Here is a 21,862-nt window from a genome sequence, read left to right on the forward strand (position 1 = left end):
CTCTGCTCACCTTATACAGAAGGCAGCTCAAGCTGTATCTCACCAAAAATAAGTAGGTGGTTAAAAGCGTATACATACATACATAAAATAAATTTATTCTGAGGAATCTTGTCCATGGCCAAATGCCTCCAGCGTCCACGGACACCAAACACAACACAGAACCAGGGCACCCTACAGTGTTTTACTGCTCCTGTGAAATGCGTTTAGCAGGATGCTCTGACAAAGGAGCTCTGGCCTCTGCAAGAGTTATCTCCCAGCAGCGTAGCAGGGAGTCCCTGCGAGCCGGCCGCATCACCGCTAGGTAACTGATTACATACTATGAAGCAAGTCACCGAGCTGCCTTTACAGAGAGTTATGTGTCAGCTTAATCTGCTTTATACCTGTTGGAATTGAATAATATCTCCTCTCTGTGTCATCAGCACCAGCTTTGAACTGCCTTCTGATTTTACATGTGCATTTTAAACACTTAGGTCTGAGCAGGAGAACCTGAGGCAGGTGAGATGCACATTAATACAGACGGCTGGTGGCTGCACTGACCATCCCAGGTTCACAAGGTGAGAAGATGCTCATTCATACATTAGCATCCACAAAATTTCCCCTTCAGCACAAATTCCACCTGCATTACCCCTGATGATACTTTTAATTAAGTTGAGCCCAGAGGAGACACACATATTTATGTCAGGGTTATCGAGATGGAAGAACAGTTTGTATCATTTGCCAACACGCACTTAAGGAGGGATCTGCTATAATGGGGTTATCTAAAACAAACAGTTTTAAATATTTCTCATTATAGTCTGATATGTACATTTCAGTGAGTGCTGCTTCTGTCCCTGCAGAGTTCTGCTAACAGTAATTTCTCTTTGTTTCCTTTCAAAGAAAAGCCAAGTCCCCACAGAGGCAGTGTGCTGAGAAAATGGCTAAAAAGACGTCAGGGAGCTCCTGTCCCTCCATGCTCTTACTCCTTCCTTGCACTCCATAGAAAATGTCTTTCTTAAGCCAGAAGTCTGAATGTGTTTTCAGCCCAACTAAATTACGTTAATGAAGTTGCTTGTAGAAACCAATGTTTATTCCATTACTATTGAAAATATTTTGATGACAAAAGAGACTTTTTTTGTTGCTGCTGTTCATCTTCATTGGGAGTAATAAACAGAAGCCTCTCACACTGATATTAACCTTCATTTAATACGGAAAAGGTAATGAAACTAAACGTAACTTTAGCATCTGCAGAGCCAAAAATATTTTGAGTTGAATTGAACATCTGTAAAACCCCATCAGCAGGAACGCTCCCACCACAACGATGCGTCCAGACAGCACCGGGCCAAGGGGCTCGCTTGGGTTCCTTCAACGTGACAAACTGCACTTGAGAGTCCCTGAGCTCATGGGAAGCACTGGTTGCAAAAGGAAGCTGGTATGATCATCTTCCAGGGCCAATGCCTTATTCTTCTGGGAAAAAACTGAGAATGGATTACTGAAGTTGCAAATTCCATCTCTCTCCTTCAGTCCAATCAGACCCAGATTTGTTTATTGCTTTCAATTGCAGCACTCCTTTTTTTTTTAGGGCATGATTGAACTTCAATAGGAATTTATAATTGGGCTCTAAAAATTGTCTTCAATAGAAATTGTCTACACGGAGCTTCAGAGTACAATTTTAGAATATTTCTTCCCCTTCAACAGCTGCGGGGAAAAAGGGAACAGGGGACTCCTGTTTTCTGTGTTCTTCTCAAATCCTCAGCCCGTGACCAACGGAATAGTGCTCAGTTGTACTAGGTAGGGACCAAGTTATTTAGGTTCAAAGTTGAAGAAAAAAATATAAAATCCAAATTGCCTTAGTTTGGGCTTTTGTCTACACTTCCATCACTAAAAGAAAGCAGCGTTAAAAGGCTGGATCAAATAAGACAAACTTACCATCATCCTTGGTTCTTTCTATAACTGCAGGAGAGCTGGGGACTCCATCTCCGATACGAGTGAACGCCAATACCTGGATCTCATAGAGCACGTATTTCCGCAAGCCAGACAGCAGGAAAGACTGAGTGTGGTTACCTCTTACTACTTGGCTCTTTGGTTCAGAGTCTAAATCTTTTGCTTTGAAAAGTATCTGCAGAATAAATACATATAAAATATATACAAAGAAAAAGATTTTTATGTGAGGACTGGAAAGAGGGGTATGCATTTTTAGATTCCTCCTTTCCACAAAATATGAGATTATATTCACCAGTCATCCCTTTAAAAAAAAAAAAGCACACTTCCTATATCTTCTCCAGCTGATTTATGAGTAATATAAATATCCAGCAGGTGAATAAAAAAATAACAGATGCAAAAACATATCCAGGTAATGCATTAAAAATTAAGCAAGCATGAAAGTTCAGCCGCATACCTTGTAACCCAGGACAAGACCATTCTGCTTGGACTCGGGGACTGCAGTCCACGTCAGAAGGATCTGGGTCGAACTCACGGCTTCAGCAGAGACATTCTCGGGAGGAGCAGAGGGAACTGGAATCACACAGCAGAGCCAAAAGCAGAAATAGGTAAGACATACTAGATAATTTTGGTCCATCTCCCCATCTGCTTGGGATTGTTCCAGGATCCCACAGAAGAGTATTCAAATCCAAAAGGACCGGAACAGGTTCTGGACAATCCCTTCTTCCATTGTATTCGTTCTACATCATCTTTATATCAGCCTGCTTCGCAATTTCTTGCCAGTTCATCTCAGGAATCACAATATTTGTGAAGAGCTAAACACTTAGTACTAATCAGTGTCTACAGATAGACACTAAATACAGACAGATATAAATAAATTTCAAGTATATTTGTAGTAATTAGAATCAAGTTTAAATTGCTGGACTTCTCCAGGAGTCTATCTCCTAGTATTTCTTTCCCATACATTTTATTTCCCTATGCCAAAAGCTAGAAATCTTTATGAATGGGAGTTTATCTTACGGTACAATCTGTTCTAACAAGGAGTTTTATGCCACCCTGGCTTCCTATATTATCTGAAAGGAAATTATAACATCTTGTCTAGAGTTAGCAATAATTTCAACCACTGGATTGCACTCCCAGTTCAGTGAGAAGTTCTTTAACCTCTAAGCCTTTTGATTATGTGATAGTGCTCAACATTTGCAATACATCAATTATAGACGGATACATTAACGCAAGGTGTATTTTCAGGGACTGATATGGTGTAAATGAAAGATATGCCTATTTCATTTATGTTGCAAAATTGGCTCTTATGAAACTACAAACATCATTAGAACCGATGGCACAGGAACACTGTAATTTTCTCTGACTTGAGAGGAGAGCAGACTTGCATTTTCTCATGCCATTGAAACTCTAACCGCTGCAGAACCACCACACAACTGCAAGCTTTTGTAGGCGAGCTTAATAGCGTGCCGTGTTACGCAAGCAGAATTGGAGGCTATTTTTAAGAGTTCACATTTTATGCTGCCCTTTTGCATTTTTTTTTTTTTCATGTGGCGTTTCCAACATCGGAAGGGTACAATCTTTTCTAAAGCATGATCCACCTGTCAGACCTCAAGAGAACGTTTCACCAAGTTACGTTACACAAGTACTTATGGACAGTAAGGCTTGATTAGGTCCTGAATATATCACAAAAAGGAGCACAAATCTCTGCCAAAAGTAATGCTTTCCCGGCTGTCCGAATGAAAGAACAGATCTGCTGTTTTGAAGGCGAGCTCCTGAGGCTCCTAGCAACATGAACGAGATAATGAGTATGACACCAGAATTAATATAAATTGAAAAAAAACCCGCACCGCCCCCCACCCTCGTGCACTCAAGGTTAACAGCAGAGATAGTAATTTCTGAAACAATTTCCCTGCTACCAATTATTTGGGACATGAGAAACAGAGCACCATCGCCCAATACTGCAGCAGACTAAAACCCAATTTTTTTTCCCCTCCAACCCTGAAGTGCCTTTTTTTTTTTTTTTAAAAAAATAATCTTCTCCCAGATTTATCCCCCACAAGGATATAATTACGTTAAAGGAAAATAGATTGCCAGGAGCCATGAATGTCTTTGGATAGCTGCCATAACTTTATCTGTAGATCTTCACAAAGAGCTACTCCCACATGAATCACTTCTGGAGAGAGAAAGGGTGGAGGTGGGTCGCAGGAAACCAGAATGCGTAGAGGAAAGCAGCCCTTTCCAGCCACATTTACTTTTATTTTATCTGGTTTGAAGCCTTTCAAGAGAGAAAAAGTTTCTTTATTTTACAAATACTTCTTTTCCTCTTTGATCAGCAGCCACTAGATTTCCCGAATTCACAAAAGATGGAGGCTGTGCCTGGGCTGGCCCTGCGTGCATGCTTGCTTTGAGGTGTGTGTACGATCACGCTGCTGGCAGGGGGACTCAGAAAGCTAACAAAGGAGAGAATGGTCTATGTGAAGATTTATTAGCCCAGGCTCCTCTTAATTCCCCGTGACAGCCAGAGCAGCTAAATGTCCCCTCTTGCTGGAAAGAAATCTAAGCCCAATGCCTAAATGGTAAAAATGTGTTCACTGAGCAGGCTTTAATTCTCCGGTTCTCGTATCAGTGTTAAGAATTTTATTCTAATATGGATGTACGAATTCAGGACCTGCAAGTGATAATATGGATCTTACTGTTGCCAGTCTTTTATCAAGTAACAGACTTTGATCCACCCTTTAAGAATGAATTGAAACATAACCTTAATTTCTCTGACCCCTCTACTCTCTCAGGATATCCTGATTCAAAGAAATTATGGTTTGCTAAGACTAATTAGTGGCTTGCGAGAGGCATATAGAACCCTCTTTCCTCTGCAAACTCCTGTCTCGAACGCTGGTTTCCTTAACTATTGCACTGAAGACTTTGTTGTAAGCTCCAAAGCTGAGTTCTCATTAGTAACCCACAAGAAGAGTACAGAAGCCAAGCAACAGTGTGCAAAAAAAATCTCAGGGCTTTAACAAAATGAACCAGAAATACCGAAACTAAATGATGAGATAATCCAGCAAACTGCCAGCAGCACGGCACACTTTGGAAGATCAAACGTAGGAAATTACAGAGTTACTGGCGTTTTGCACTGGAACTTCAACAAGAACTCAAGTTTTTAAGGTTATCTCTGTTGGCATCTATGATCATGCATCCTCTTTCTACATCTGACATAGCCATATTTGATATACAGTAAATGATGCTGGTTTATGTCTCACTGGGCCAAAAGCAGCTTTTAATAAGCGAGCCTGTATTCTGGCTTTCTAGGAAAGCTAGATAGTGGAATGCAGTGGTTCTCTCCACTTTTGCAGCTCATTTTAGCTGAACATCCATCACTGTTTTTGGGAAGTAAGAATTAAGCTGGTATATTGTACATCTGCTGTCAATTAAGATGTGCAAATTTAGTGCAAGGTTCATGGCAAAAGCAGCATAGCTGCAGTACCCAACCATTTTGCCTATAAAATTAGATACCTCAGGCCAAATTCTCGGCTTGTATAAACTGACAAATCCCCGCAGTGACATTGGACCACATCTGAATTATCAAGCGATGCTTTATCACACCACAGTAACTGCTTCATGAAGGTCAGCCTCTGAATCATCAAGAGGTTGATCTTTGCCATAGATATGTGACCACGCTGGTATAGTGGCTGATTTTGTAAGACTAGTGTACACATTCATGTGGCTGAATATTAGGAGCCCAAAATTATTAAGGCACCAGGTTATCTGTATTTGAGAGGAATTGTTTGAAAACAAGGTTTATATTTAAAAGGAAGCAGCCCAGCCCTGTCAAGGTTGTTCTAATACATTAGAGGTCTTCACATTTTCTTGCTTTCTCTATATTGTACCTACTATCATTTTCAATTTATTGAGTGGAAACCGAGATTGTTACTCTGCAGTTGTTTTACACTGTAGAATTTAATGAGTTATTTCATTTCTAACATTATAAAAACATTTTTGGATTGATAAAACCTGTCCTGTTCAAAAATCCTAATTCATCCCCCTCCATCTTCAGCTGCTTGAAACCTTATCCCAGATTTTCAGTTTAGGGTTTCCCAACTGTTTTCTAAACCTGGGTTACCAAACCCCACAGCATTATTTATTTTCTCATAGTTTCTTTGGTGTCAAGATGTTTTATATTCAAGAGCTTTAGAAACCAGAGAGTACCTGTAACAGCATGCTCCTTTATTGTTAGCATGTGTGCTCAGCTATTAGTGATATGATCACAATCCAAGAATAAACAGAAATGTTCAAGTACAGCTTTATTTTTAATGAAGATTTTGGACTCCAGCGGCCGTACTGTCATTAGGTACCACAACCCGATTCAGTGCCCGGGCTCTAGGTTCTCAGGCTGCTTGGACAGCATAAAACACCGAACTGTGAGTTTTGCTGATGAACCACCATGTGATCCTGGCCAAGCCACCTCTGGGCAGCTGTGAAGGATGCTTACAATCTGCAGCGCCAGGCAAACCCGACTTCCCACAAAATGGAAAAAGAAATATTTAGGAATATCTCCTTTTAAAGTACTCTGAAAACATAGGTGTTAAAATAGAGTTTTTCCCATAAGTTCAGAAGTCAGACCTAAAAATGACCTTTCTCTGGCTTTAGATATCTTTCATTTGCATTTTAACCTCGTTTGACTGCGCATACAGGTTAATTGCAGATTCCCTGAAGTTCTCTCACGCAGCTTGCTGCTAAGCCAGCGCTTCTTGTATATTCTAAATCTAAGAAGGTACAGCCAAAAGTCCGAGCCCTGACATGCTCTATTCAAGAAATCAGATGTTGGTATCAAAGAAAACACATGAAAAAACCCAAATAAGTCCTTACGGCCTAGATCATAGCTTTGCGTTATTTTGATCCCAGTTCCTACGTGCCCCCTATAATCAGTTTCAAGTTAACCCTTCTTTTAATACTATAAGAGAAAATGCCAAATACACACGTAACCTCTGATCTTTAGATGCTGAGCAAGAGAACTATAATCCTAAGGTTGTATGAAATCATTTAATCTTAGTATTTACTACATATCAAAAGAAGTGTTTGAAGAGCAGCGGAAAGGAGAAAGTAGAGCATGCGGTATCTTTTTATTACAATACAGAACACTTCAAAACTATTTTGTCTGGGTCGTGCTATCTCTAACTTTAAACAAGGCATACTTGTGCTGAAATACCTCTGGCAATAGCTTTCCAATTACTACTTCCCAAAAAGCAACACTTTAATGGAGGGGGATGACTTTGTTTAGCCTTCTCCTCAGCTAGTTCAAAGGATAGTTATCTGAACCATCAGACCAAATCCTGCTGCGTGCAGCACATTCACGCTTCGCACCAAGTAACGCTGCGTGGTACAGAGTGCACAGGCATGCATATGTATGTCTATAAGTGTAGGGTTTGTGTGGAATTAAATTCCAAAATGTTTTTAATGAAGAAAAATTGACAGGAAAAAAAATATCAGTGTGGAACCCTTGCATAAATACAGGTCACAAACAGCTTTTATTATTAAACTTTTCAACCATATATGTCATCCATTTTGTTATTCACTTGCAACATAAATTTTAATTTATCAGGTGCATGCAGCTAGAGAGCAGCTTTCCAAGAGCTGTCTTTACTGTTGCTACTAAGCTAACAATAATTTACTTCTGCCTGAGATTGAGAGTTTGCTTCTGATATTTGAAGTCTCTATGCTAGTATGGACAATTCAGCTAGACAATACAGTACTTGTGCTCTAGGTTATGTCTATATGCAGGTTATGTCTATATAGCCTTGTACACACAATTTTAGAAGGCAGGGTTGAAAACATGCCATCAAAAGCTCAGATAATGATTTTATTTCTGTGTGGGTAATCAGCTCTCTAAAATACCGTGTGCCCTTTTAGAAACATTTGGTGCTTGAATTAAAATTTCAGATAATCACGACTGTGAGAAAATCTGCCCCAGCCTAGAAGCAGAGAGGGAAAGGGGGATAATGAGGGGCAATGGGGTACCAGGGAGGGAGAGGAAGCAGGAGAGACCTGCTCAGCCAGAGATGGCTGTATGGAAGCTGCTCGTTGTGTTCGCACTGCTGCCAGATGGGGAGAGGTTGTTTTGTTTGCTTTAAATAACCTGCAGGTTTACGCATGAAAGCAGGGTAGGAATAAAATAAATAACTCCCTCAAATGTCTATATGTCTTTTTGCCTTCAGTGCATCTAGAGATTGTGGGTTTTTTCCATCATTTTAGATTTAATGGATCAACAAGCAAAAAGAAAAAGCTGAACAAAAGGGCAGAAAACGCTGAAGTTCTCAGACGTGTCCTTCAGAGCAGACGTGGTGCTTTGACTTACCAGACTCTCGCGTCCGACCTCTCACTACTTCGCTCCACGGTCCTGCCCCGATGGCATTGAACGCCTGGATCTGCAGTTCATACTCTGTCCACTCCTCCAGATCTTCAATCGTGTACTCTCTTTCCAATCGGTCATTAATAACCTTCATCAAGGTGGGAGGCTGCAGATCCACACGCCAGAACTTTATCCTGTACCCCACTGACTCTGGATTGCCATTGTACTGCGTGTCGGGGAGGGGCTGGCAAACGACACAAAGAAAAAGCGCAATATTCCTACGCAGAACAAATTGCCAGGGCTTTCCTAACAATATACCAAGGCTGTCTGAACTTGTGTAAGGCCATAGGAAGGCAAAAAAGATCGAGAGGTTGGTTTTCAGTTTTATTTATGTTTCACCCTCTCTAAATTTCTGTGCTGCTTGCAGTTTTCTTTTAATTTTTACCTTAATTTTGAACCAAATAGATACGCCCACAGAACTATGCCATTTGCTGTGGGTGTATCAGCAGAGATGATACGAATACAATATATTTCAGAGCGTTCTGATTAATTATGGAAATGAATGATAAATTGCTGAAGCATGTGACAAATTCATTTATCGTACATTTTTTACTTTTTTTCTGACTCTCTGCCTACTCATTTATCAGCAGAGATTTATTCCAGTATTCTAACTCCCCAAGCAATTTCAGAGATTAAAATATGAAATAATTAGCCTACTTCATGAAGTTCAGAGTTTTTCCCCGTAAAACTAACTACACGATGCCACGGATGGCTGAGGTTCAGTTCTGGATCACTGGGAAAGTTTGATACACATTAACATTTCACAGCTTAGAAGACTGTATCCCGCAGGCAAGCAGGGCTAGAAATGTGACCCTTATTCTGTAGGAAGGAAGGAATCCCCAGCTCCCAGAGGGACACAGATTCACCTGCAGGTCTTGAAAAAAAGAGATTAAACACTTTCAAATACTGGTGTTATTAAGCATGAAAAAGATACGTCAGGTCATTTTTAGCTGTGGCTGTTGCTCCTCCTGAACTCTGTGCAGTTTGACTCATGAAAACCAGGCTTCCAGGTATCACAGCAAGGAAACACAGTCTTAAAAATGTTTTAAAGGCTCTTAAAAGAACCTTGAGTTAATTTTGATGTAAGATATGTAGGTCTGGATATAGTACCAAAGGTTTAACAACATGGGCAACGTTAATCATGTGGTAAAGGCATGAGTGAGTTATGTGGGTCCTACCAAATGAACTGCAATGGCTTTTCTATGGATACTGAGGTGATACTGAGGTTCCGTTTGAGGTTTTGGTCTTTCAAGGTACAGAATTAAGTGCAGTGTCCCACTGAGAAACTGAAATTATTCCTTCCTGATGGGAGAAAAGCCCTCTGGTTTCTAGCCTGATTTCAACTTCCAGCCATAATGAGTTTATGCATGGAAAAGCTAACATTTGGGCAAAAGGAAACCTGTGCTTCATCAACTTCATACCACAGTAACCCCAGTGGAAAAATCTGCCTAACAGGGGAGAAGAAAAACCATTCTGAAGCAGCTTAATTGCCAGTAAATCCCAGTGTGGCAACTCTGCAGGTAACTGAGACAGTCAAAGGGGCACAACAACGTCATCAATCACGGCATCTTTGCAATTAATCAGCTCTTTCTATGCTTTATCACATAACTCCACACCCCTTCACATAAATATCATCTTCCTACAGGAGCGGAACATGCAAACTTTGCTGCCTTTGAACCGCAGCTGTTCAGTGCCTACAGGACGATTGCCAGTGGCCGGTGTGCACCTTCTGGGGACTGTTTTGTACGAGGCAAACAACTGAGCCCTAGGAAACTGCAAATGGGCTCAAGCATTATATTCCTGTCCAACACGTTGCCCCAGACTGTGGAACTAGAGAGTCTCAAAAGCCAAGGTTTTACACACAGGCATATATTCCCCCGATGAAGTGGCAGAAGTAGTGGCAGTAGGCAATTTAAGTGATTAATAAGGCACTTAAGGTAAGTCTCAGATTTCCAACTAGTCTGAAAAAGGAAATAATTTTGCGGTTACTCCTTGCACCGAACGCAAGTGAACAGGATTCCTGCCTGACTCCCTGGGGAAGCAGCCGCGTCCCAGGCACCAGCACCCGGCCCCCCTCCATCCCCGTTCCTCCTCTCCAGCTCACCACCCATCGCAGCCACAGGCTGGTGTCGCTGGCTGTGCGCACGGTGACGCTCCCGGGGGCAACATCTGGCGGAGCCTGCAGCGTCTGGATGACACGGGAGGGCTGGCTGAGCGGGCTGGGGCCCACCACGTTCACCTGCCGCATCCGGAACCTGGAGTGGGGGAAAGATGCGGTGCGTGCTGTAACACCTCAGCGAATGGTACCTCTCCTTCCAGAACAGGACGAAGATGGAGAAATACAAATTAGGTCTTTCTAAATGTTCCACAAAGGTTGTTGCATGCAGGTCCCCTTTGTATTCAGTGCTGAATGCTTTATGGTAAGTGCTTTCAGATCCTCTCAGGTATTAAAAAAAATGAAAATGAGATTAGCTAGGGTCTATTAGAAACTTAGGTATTTGTGTGAGAAATTTATGTTAATTATACCAAGCCTGATGAGCTTATGCTAGCAGTAAGTGATTTTTCTCTTGCAAAGCTTGTACAATACATTCAGAAAGGCATTAAAATATCAAACTTCAGATATTCTCATTCCCTGTCAATATAAAAAATATACTAGTGATAACATTTCCCCTCAATTACTGGTTGAAAGAAGCTGATTTATCCCTGTGCTGCATTTTCAGCCTTCCTGCACAAGAAAGATTAAGTTATTTAGTATGGATATGCATCTTTAAAAAATACCCTGTCTGCTTGAAACCATCTCTTCTACAATAGAAATTCCTCCTGGGTCACAAAAGATTTCTCTAAATCTTTTTTTCAGGAAGCACAAAATAATTAAGACGTGCTGTACATTTCAGATACTCTCACCCGTCACAAGCAATTAGAGGTATCCAGCACTTGCACATAAATACATGACCTATTCATACTAAACACTTAATTTTTGGACCTAATGACTGAGCTTGGGAGAAGGGTGAGCTAGTCAACATCGCTGTGTTTATTTATCTGCTCTGATCTCCCTAGAAAATGCATTAAAAGAAACACATTAAACAAACACTGTCCTTGATTTCACTCTCTAACATTGGCACAAAGAATAGAAAAGAAACTGGCTGATAAAGATGTGGTCTGATAATTAGCTCTCATGTTGTTTTTCCTCAGTGGCAATGACTACAGCTGACCAGAGGACAACAAATCTGTTTGGCAACAACTTTCTAGGTTTCAAAAAATTGTAGAAAATTGCTCTACACTGAAACAAAACTAAAAAAAGCTCGTATCTGTGCATGCATGAGAGAAAAAAAAACGAGGCAAAATTCACGGAACTGCTTTGCGATGTAAAAAAATCAGAGAACTGGAAATGTGCAAGATCCCAGCATAACTGGGGTCACTACAGAATTCAATGGATACAAGAGAGAATCGAGAGGTAGCAGTAGAATAAACCAAGAACTTTAACAATAGGAAAAAACCAACGACCCCAAGTTCCTCACATACTTCCTCATTATTTTTTATCCCAAAGACATTTCCGTACACCTGCTAGGTGTGCAAGTCTTTCCTATTTCGCACGGACACTGAACATTGAACTCTGGTACGACCTGCGCTTTACTATTCACCTCTGTCTTTTCAGCTTTAAGGATTCACCTTTATGAGGAGAGCAAAATCTTTTCAACTTGAAGATCATTTTCCTAAACCTCTGCACTAGAAATCTCTGCTCAAGTTCAAAAATTTTCAAAAAGCTTTTAGCAAAATGTTTAGCTCTTGAGGATGGGGTGCAAAACATGTCAGTGGAGAGTTTGTGAGAAATTCAGTATATTCCCAGGCTTCTGACTAAGGGAAGAAAATTGGCATACCAGCACTGGATTAGCTGTAAATTATATGAGCTTTACATGGCTACACCTACTACTAGCTCAGCTCACGACAGCACATGGACTAGCTAATAGGCCTGCCAGCCAGCGCAAAATGGACACCTTTCTAGTAAGCTGATTTAACACATGCCACTGTAGCTCCTTGCAACCAGCCTTTACATTAGCAAGCTATTTCATGAAAGCATTTTTCATTAGGATTGGGTACCTCAAGTTCTCAAATCTTGTCTATACTAAAGCAACACATCACTTGAATCGAATTTATTTGAAAATCAATCTCGTTTAAGTGGGGTGTGCCCATAATGTAGCTTCGCTTCAATCAGTTTAAGCATTGCATATATCTATTAAGCTTAACTTGGTAAATTCTTATAAACAAAGGTTTCACCTAACTGATGTTACCAAATTAAGCTAAATCAATAAACCGATGTTTAAACTGATGTAAATATGTAATTACAAGTTTGCACCAGTTTAACTGCAATTGAATTGTCACTGACTGATGTTACACTGGTGCACCCTGTAGATGAGGGAAGTCACAGGATATCAGTTGCTCATGAAAGGATTCCACTGTGCACTTGGATTTCCTTTTTAATATTACAAACTGTATTGTATGTAAATTACAATTAACTATATCAGACAAGTAATTTTAAATATAAACTATGAAAAGAGCCAACCTTTTCCCTTTTGTTCAGATTATAAAACACAGCCAGCTGTTTCTGATTAAGAAAGCTGTTCCATGCTGCTATTTACTCATTTTTTTCATGCTGCAGCTAATTGCCTGCTGTTCTTACCTGTAATGAGTATAAGGAGTAAGGTTGGGTACCTCCAGCATCTGAGCATCAGGTTCATTCTCCACCTCACGAAGACTCACCCACTCTTCTTCATCACCCAGAACACCAACCTGTACATGGGAAAGGTAAGAAGGAATACAAAACAGACTATATATGCACACGCACACATATACGTATATATATATGTAAAGAATTATATATCTATATAACCTCTCTTTCAATGTGTGTCATCACAGCAGTGGAAGGACAAATGCTTTTAAATACCGATTACCCAGTTAATGCTAATTTTTATATGACAAGGCACTAGTTATTTGAAAAGCAACAACACAGCCAAGTTAGCCAAATTTCCTTGTACCTCTTGGGACTTCACTGGGATTCTCTGATAAGATCTATTCCAGAAAAACAGCATGAGAGTGCTAATACCCTGTTCAATCTCCCTGCCACCATACAAAAGTATCAAATAGTAATATAACAAAATGAAAAATAACCTTGATAATAACTTGCAGGAACCGATGCATACTAAGTAAGTCTCAATAGAGGCAAAATGCCACAGAAATTAAGACAGAGAAACAAGAACAAAGTCAAAGAACAAGTGTTTTAACCTCATCTGCAGTTCTGCACTTAGACCAGACTTTTCCATGTGTAATCCTTTGTATTAATTAATCACAACATGTTGCCCAACATAGTCCCCTCAGCTACGGCAGTGTCAGAAGGGACAAAACGGTGGTGAGAATTCATAGAATCATAGGAACCGTTAAGGTTGGAAAAGACCCTTAAGTTCATCAAGTCCAACCGCTAACCCATCACTGCCAAGGCCAGTCCTAAACCATATCCTCAAGCACCACATCTACCCTTCTTTTAAATACCTCCAGGGATGGAGACTCCACCACCTCCCTGGGCAGCCTGTTCCAATGCCTGACAACCCTTTCTGTGAAGAAGCTTTTCCTAATGTCCAACCTAAACTTCCCCTGGTGCAGCTTGGGGATGTTTCCTCTCCTATCGCTTGTTACTAGGGAGAAGAGACCGATCCCCTCCTCGCTACAGCCTCCTTTCAGGTAGTTACAGGGAGCGATAAGGTCTCCCCTCAGCCTCCTCTTCTCCAGACTAAACAACCCCAGCTCCCTCAGCCGCTCCTCATAAGACCTGCTCTCCAGACCCTTCACCAACTTTGTTGCCTTCTCTGGACATGCTCCAGCACCTCGATTACCTTCTTGTCCTGAGGGGCCCAAAACTGAACACAGTATTTGAGGTGCAGCCTCACTAGTGCCGAGCACAGGGGTGCGATCACTGCCCTGCTCCTGCTGGCCACACTATTGCTGACACATGCTGTTGGCCTTCTTGGCCACCTGAGCACTCTGCTGGCTCATGTTCAGCCGGCTGTCAACCAACACCCCCAGGTCCTTTTCCTCCAGGCAACTGTCCAACCACTCCAGCCAAGCCTGTAGCGTTGCATGGGGTTGTTGTGACTGAAGTGCAGGACCCGGCACTTGGCCTTGTTGAATCTCATACCGTTGGCTCCAGCCCAACGATCCAGCCTGTCCAGGTCCCTCTGTAGGGCCTTCCTGCCCTCCAGCAGATCGACACTTCCACCCAGCTTGGTGTCATCTGCAAACTTACTGAGGGTGCACTCGATCCCCTCATCCAGATCATCAATGAAGGTATTGAACAGGATCGGCCCCAACACTGAGCCCCGGGGAACACCACTCGTGACCGGCCACCAACTGCATTTGCTTCCATTCACCACCACTCTCTGGGCTCGGCCGTCCAGCCAGTTTTTAACCCAGCACAGAGTGCACTTGTCCAAGCCGTGAGCCACCAGCTTCTCCAGGAGAATGCTGGGGGAGACAGTGTCAAAGGCCTTACTAAAGTCCAAGTAGACAACATCCACAGCCTTCCCCTCATCCACCAAGCGGGTCACCTTATCGTAGAAGGAGACCAGGTTAGTGAGGCAGGACCTCCCTTTCATAAACCCATGCTGGCTGAGCCCGATCCCCTGGGTGTCCCGCATGTGCTGCGTAATGGCATTCAAGATGATCTGCTCCATGACCTTTCCCGGCACTGACGCCAGGCTGACAGGCCTGTAGTTCCCCGGATCCTCCTTCTGACCCTTCTTGTAGATGGGCATCACATTCGCTAGTTTCCAGTCATCTGGGAACTCCGCAGTTGACCATGACTGCTGATAAATGATGGAGTGGCTTGGTGAGCTCCTCTGCCAGCTCCGTCAGTATCCTTGGGTGGATCCCATCCAGCCCCATGGACTTGTGAACATCCAGGTGAAGGAGCAGGTCAGGGACTGCCACCTCTTCAACATCTGGGACTTCATTCGGCATACTAGCTCCATCTCCCAGCACAGGGGCCTGACAACCCTGTGAAGGCATTACTTTCCATACAGCTTTCTGGAGTCATGAAGGTACAATAGAAAGGCCAGATTCTGACATGGGACCATGGAAGATGGCAGCTTCAGCAGGCAGGGTTGTGTGCATAAGAGCCACAGTAGAAGAGTGGAGACAGAAGAGAGATGGTAGATGGCTGGGCTTCACTCTGGAGATCCACAAGTGCTGAAGCACATGGGACCTTAGTCAAGACTCCCTGACAGAAATCCTCAACACTGTGCACGTTTACTCTGATGTTTCAACCCTATCCCAAAGGGCAGTTCCTGTAGTCCAATTCCCTCACCCTACCCTGGTATCCGCAACCATGGGCTAAAGGATATTAGAGGGCACACAGGCAGCTATTCCCTTTAGTGTCTATTTACAGACTTACTATCCGTGAAGATGCCTAATCCTTTTTTAACCTTCTGACACTACCTCAAATAGTAGGGGCAACAACTTCCAGAAGCTCACATCCCACTGCGTAAAGAGCTATTTCCTTTAATTTTTTTTAGGCAGAGCTCTTACAAGTTCTGTACACTGGTTTGTGTCACAGACACTGTCAAAGCACTCAGTAGGCAACGTAGCCCAAAGTATCTAGCATACCCCAAGTACTTCAAATAGAAAATTAGGTTTCATTCACTCTTTTTTTTTTCCCCCTTCAGGAGAAGCAGCCTGATTTATTTATAGATGTTTTAGTTCTTCGCTCACCCAGGACTTGATGTGCTGCATATTTATGTTTGTGCATGAAGAAATGACACAAGGAAAATTAGGCCAAAGAAATAAGTTCTGCATTGCACTGTGAAAGAGGCCTCTGTGATCTTCCTAGCAGAGGACTGCTTTCATGTGGTTGCACAGGTCTTGAAGGGCCTTTTGGCCCTGTTGGTTATCAAGGACGCTGCCGCACACCAAACAACAAATAAAATAGATGTCAGTGAAGATTATGGGCCCTTTAAAATTCCCTGTCCCATCTGAGCCCAATTTTAGTAAAGTCCATGGATGCAGAAGCTTAAGGGAAGCAAGCTGAGACAGGTCTGTGTGGTAAAAGAGAACAGCCCTAACCTGAACCCAGAGAACAGAGAGATGATAAAGAGAATTTATATAAAAAAAACCAAACCGAAACCACCAAACTACTTAAACAAAGAAAGGAAGAGAGGGTTGATTTCAGTGAAGGAAACACGGAACACTTTTTATTAAAAGAGTTTTTGATTAATACTGTAGAAAGCCTACAGTAAATGCTTATTTTTGTGAAACACACTGCTCTTAACAGCATCACCTCAAGTGCTGCAGTAATTGTATAGCAACAATCCACAGCGCTTTGGAGGCTGCAAATAATCCCCAGTAGTGAGTTCGTCTTCTTTTTGTAGTCTAAGAACAGTAAGAGCTTTTTAAAATATTTCTTGCATAGCAAAAAAAAAAAAAAAAAAAGACCACAGGTTTCGATCGTTATGCAGCAACCCGCAGGTCATTAATACACATTAAGGACCACGTGGTTCAGACCCAGAGGCCCACAGCACTGTGAACAATTGACATTGACTCAAGCTTGAGAGGTGCCCAAAACCCCCTGCCTGTTTTGCAGACAGACATTTACCAGCTGGCTGCAAAGGTGGAAATATTAAAGATCTTTTACTGATTGAGAAGCAGCAAAATCTTGTATGTGCCCAAGACTATGGCAAGACCCTTGAAAGGTGTCCCAGGAGACAGCTTTCTGGTTTTGAATGCTCTCCCTAGTAGGAACAATGGATGCAGCCTAAGAGGAAATGGCAGACACCAACCAAGCCCAGCACGTTGGTTGTTCCCAAGCTCAGGAACCAGCTGGTAAACAGGCGGCCACTACCTCTACTGGGAGGTGGGGGTCCCAATTAACCACTTTTGGACTAATTTTCTGCCAAAAGGTAATAACAAAGGGGGGCTGGGGGGAGAACCACAGGTATAGTTCTGTGATTCAGCAAAAGATTTTAAGAAAAATAGATCAGGAACTTGCTTTAGTTAGAATAATACCTTGCAATGTTCCCAGGATCTGGTGCCAGCATTTGGGAAACTAACTCAAAGGGTTAGACCTACTGAAATCAGTAGTGTAATTTAAGTGTGCTGCTTTTGTGGGGATTTTTTCCGAACTAACAGCATGGAAGGGTGAATGGCTACAGGGTAGCTTGGTGAACAGCCTGGGGACTTCTGCGTGACCTCTGACTTATGTAGTCGTGAAACTCTAGGTCGCTGCTACTCAAAACAAGATTCACTTATTTAGCAATAATCTCAGAAATGAGTCTTGGAAGAGAACCTTCAGTGATGGGCTTCTATATTTTTAACTTCCACAAGATCTATAGCAGATTCCAAGTTTCAGGCTCTTGAAGGAAAAGGAAATTATTTTTGCTGAAACACTCTGATGTCAGATCAGAGGAAACGTATCGGTTTCAAGAATCAGAGTACAAAGGGATTCCCACGGGGCAAAAAGAACTACAGGCAGTGGTAAGGATAAAAGAGTCCTTTGAGGGGCAAGAGAGTCCACTATGAGCCACTGTGCATAAAATAGAGTTAATTTGGAGGCTTCTTTCTTGTAGCTGTGTTTTGGATAATAGAGTATGCAAACTTCAGAAAAGGATTATGTTTGTTGACAGATGCACACATATTCATGTGTGCATTGTTTTAGGAGGCAGATGAGAACACACCCGCTACTTTTCTGTTACTGTCAGCATAAAAATCCCTTAAGAGGTGCATTCTACATCTTAACAATTCTCCTCACAGTAAGGCCACAAACCCCAGGAGGCCCCAGGACTGCCAAAGACACTTATGTTCACCAGGACATTTCATAGGATTCTCGAGAATGATCAGCCATCACAAGTTAGCACATATTCATTCCCATCTCTCAGCTGTTCCCAAGGCATTACATTCAATAAAATGGCATATTCATTTATTATTACAGAAATGAGATAGCATAAAACAATACTGTAAGTGATGTCAGAACCCTTTACTTTTCTATGCATTAGTTTCTCCATTTTTAGCAAGGAAAATGTTACATATTTTATAAAATGACTTAACGCTTTCTGATGGAATGTCCTGTATCAGCAAAGTTGCAGAAATTTTACTTGAAAGGAACCAAAACCTATTAAAATTCAGAATGAAAAAATAATTTGCTGTGAGATTTTGTATAAGACAGTGACGCTTCCAAAATTTTGAACAGTTACAAAGTACTAACTGCAGGAAAGGAAAACACAGTGTTTCTGTACACGATAGAGGTACCCTGTGTTCTACTATAGTTCAAGATATGTCAGAGTTTTCATTATAGAGGTCCATAACTCACACATTTGAAATCGCTTTGGGAGAAATTCGGTTCACGGGATGTCAGCCTGGGTGCAATTTTTTTTCTTACAAAATCCTTAAATCGATTCAGCCATTTTTGATTTAAAGATTGGCAAAGGCATAAAATTGTCGGAGTTTCAGACACTTTATTTACCAGCTCCAAAGTAAAAACAACACCAAGACAACCACCTCACACAATGGATGAATCCTATCTGGGTCACTGACTTCACCCACAAAACCAGATAAATTCATGGTTAAGGTTACAATGTCTTTCCCAACTCACAGCTTTACAAGCCAATACAGCCAAAATGCTTTTACGCAAAAGCTCTCTACATTAGCCCACATACTCATGGCTCCATGACTTGCAATACTGCTTTATTAGTGGCCTTCAGCTGTTCCACAGGTCTTCTGCTGTCTGCACAATAACATTAATCATCAGAAAAACACACCAAACTCAGCAGACGTTAGCCCAGCTTTTCTAATCAGCCACCAAGAAAGCTTGGTGCTGTGGACCGAGCCCCTACCAAGGCACCGTCACGATGATGTCATTTATGTACTTCTCCTGACAAAACCCCAGGAAAAATCTAGCATGAGAAAAATTAGCTGAAACCTGATTGCAGCAGTAGAGTGTGCAAACACAAAACCACGTGAACAACAACAGGGATTCAGTGCCATTCTTGGTTGCAAATTGCCAGAAAAAAAATGTTGACAATATATACTCTAGCTGCATCTGAGAGTACTGGATGTTTGGAAGGATTTACTGAAATTCTTTGGGGATGAAATATTACCTGTGAGTGTCGATGCCACATGACAGTTACTGCTGATCCTTCTGAACAAGTGTCAGCAGAACTTTTAAATTACATATATTGCTCTTCTCTTTAATTATACTGTACATAATGGAAAAACAATGTTAGAAATATTTTTAAATGGTATTAGTACTTTTTTGTAGTTCCCTGTTTGGAAATTTAGTTTCCTCCAGCCCTTTGAGTCTAGATGTAACGACGGAAAAGAAACAGCCTAGTGATTTTTAAGAAATCCCTTCAGAAGTACAGAACGTAGCTTCACTAGAAACACAGAAATGGGATTTTTAACACTTGATATTTCAGTACCTACCAACACTACAATCTTGAAGACCTGATTCTCATGTTCATTGCCATAATTGAGAATTAACTCCACAGTGGCTCCTGTGAATTTACACCTCAGCACAAAAAACAGAAGTTAAGGCCAGATGTACAAAATCTCATGTCAACTGGAATTCCCAGCTGTGTTTTTCATCCAAATTGTTCATGAAGTATCAGGCTTCAAAAATGGCACTTAGCCAAAATGGAATACTTGGAACATTTTCTAGGCCTGCCCTTATCAAGGAAGCTTTGCGCCACATAAAGGAACAAAGAAGAAAAATATGTTGGTGGCAGCTTGTTTGTGTGTGCGAATATAGTTTGTCTGTAGGGACTCAGATGTTCAGAGTAAAGGGTAAGTTCCCAGTAGAGATGGAAGAGAAGACACACTGTGTAAGGGATGTCCAATGCAAAGCTCTCACCCAGCTGTACAGAGGGGGGCAGAGACGAAGTGCATGACAGTACCATGTGCTTGTTGGTCATGCTTTGTCATGAACCCACCGACAGCAGAAGTACAGCCCAGAGGGAACCGACACGTGGGGACACTGACCTAGTTCTCCTCCTTCCAGGAGCGATCACGCTGTACAAGGTCTTTAGTAAACTGCAACATATTTTTTTTTTCCCAAGCTATTAGCTGTTTTCAGCTACTCTGCACCTTGCTGCAAGCTTTCAGAAAGGCTAATGTTCAAAAAATACGCAAATGGATGGAGATGCAGTCCCTGTACCTGCTTGGACAGAATCTTTATTCTCTCATTCAACTGATTAAAGCACACTAGAACATATAGATTAGTGCTTTATAGTTCAATGGGATCCCTATCACTCTGCTATACCACCTGTTTTAAAATCACGGTATGCAAAACCATACCTTAAGTGGCTTTTAATTTAATGCTGAGGCATGAAACACTTAACAGGGCTATTAAAAGCTGTCCATGGGCCGGTGAATGAAAGATCTAGAGGAAAAAGTCCTCCCTATATTTCTGTTTAGAAAATACTGTTGTAGGTTGGGTATAACCACTGCCCTTCCATCTAACGTAGTCCTAAGGAACAATTATGGTTGTCTCTGCTAAAATACAGATGTTGCAACAGTAGTCTGCATCCCAGCACAGACATACCACTGCTTAGAACAGACTACATGAAAGGCATAAGTGAACACAGGTGTCACCGGCAGCCGTTTTGTGAAAGCTTGTGTGTCTTTAAAAGGTAGGCAGAACAACCTGTGAAGTCCAGAGGGCAGGTCCACAGCAGCTTAGATCCAAGTCAGGATGGAGGCATTCCTGCCCTCCTCTCTGCTCCCACTACAATGTTCTCATCCCCTCCCCTTGCAATGCTGCTCTTCCGATCACACACACAGCCTGTGCAGGGAACGCATTTGTTCTTGGCTAGATCAAGTCTTGCAGCAGCTCTGGGTGTGATCACATCAGAATCAGTGCATGCGGAAGGCAGGAGTAAGGAAGTCTTGGTAAGAGTAATGGGTATGAGGAGAGGGAACAGGAGGAGGACAATGAGAGCTCTGGTTTAGATTGGCTAAAGGTCCTGTGAAATTTCACTTTAAGAGAGAAGAGACTTTGAGTGAAGGGCTGGTAGAAAGGGGCTGTGAAGAGAGGATTATATGCAGCTGTCATCCTGGAAACAGGATTTCCTGTATCCTTAAGGAGTCACCAATTTTTCTGCATACCTGAAAAGATTTTTGTTAATCATGAGAGCAATATTTTTTTCTTTAAATTAAATCCACTTGGAACAACATTTCTTGCTGTGCCAAAGCTAAGCAGTGAAGTATGGCGCAGAAGAAACTTGCAGGGTAGCTGTGGTGAAAAGAACTGCCCGGACTCTGCAAAGGAGTCCCCTTCCCCAAATGGAGCAAATATTCCTGGACCCAGAACCACTAACCCCTTGACTTTTCTAGCAACACAGGAGATGTCGATGAGGGTTTGTGAATGAGAAAGATCCTCCTGTCCCTCCCTGAACGCCAAGAACCCTTCAACGATTATTTGTACCCGGGGCTCTTCAAGGATGCAGATGAACTTCATGGTAATTATTAAATTTTATTAAAGCATTCAAATTTATTTCACCTCAG

General features: G+C 41.9%; 1 protein-coding gene across 4 annotated transcripts in view; it reads right to left on the reverse strand.

Moving 5' to 3' along the window:
- The window catches only part of SDK1 (sidekick cell adhesion molecule 1), a 419,246-nt gene that overhangs the window by 75,020 nt on the left and 322,364 nt on the right, over positions 1-21,862 (reverse strand). For all 4 annotated transcript variants that reach the window (XM_064461554.1, XM_064461553.1, XM_064461555.1 and 1 more), the window contains 5 exons: positions 13,002-13,111; positions 10,428-10,578; positions 8,270-8,507; positions 2,375-2,490; positions 1,906-2,095 (listed from right to left, as the gene is read on the reverse strand). In XM_064461554.1, the coding sequence (XP_064317624.1) occupies positions 1,906-2,095; positions 2,375-2,490; positions 8,270-8,507; positions 10,428-10,578; positions 13,002-13,111 (805 nt within the window). The remainder of the gene's footprint in view (positions 1-1,905; positions 2,096-2,374; positions 2,491-8,269; positions 8,508-10,427; positions 10,579-13,001; positions 13,112-21,862) is intronic.

Source organism: Phalacrocorax carbo, chromosome 10 (assembly GCF_963921805.1).
Source record: "Phalacrocorax carbo chromosome 10, bPhaCar2.1, whole genome shotgun sequence".
NCBI classification, from domain to species: domain Eukaryota; kingdom Metazoa; phylum Chordata; class Aves; order Suliformes; family Phalacrocoracidae; genus Phalacrocorax; species Phalacrocorax carbo.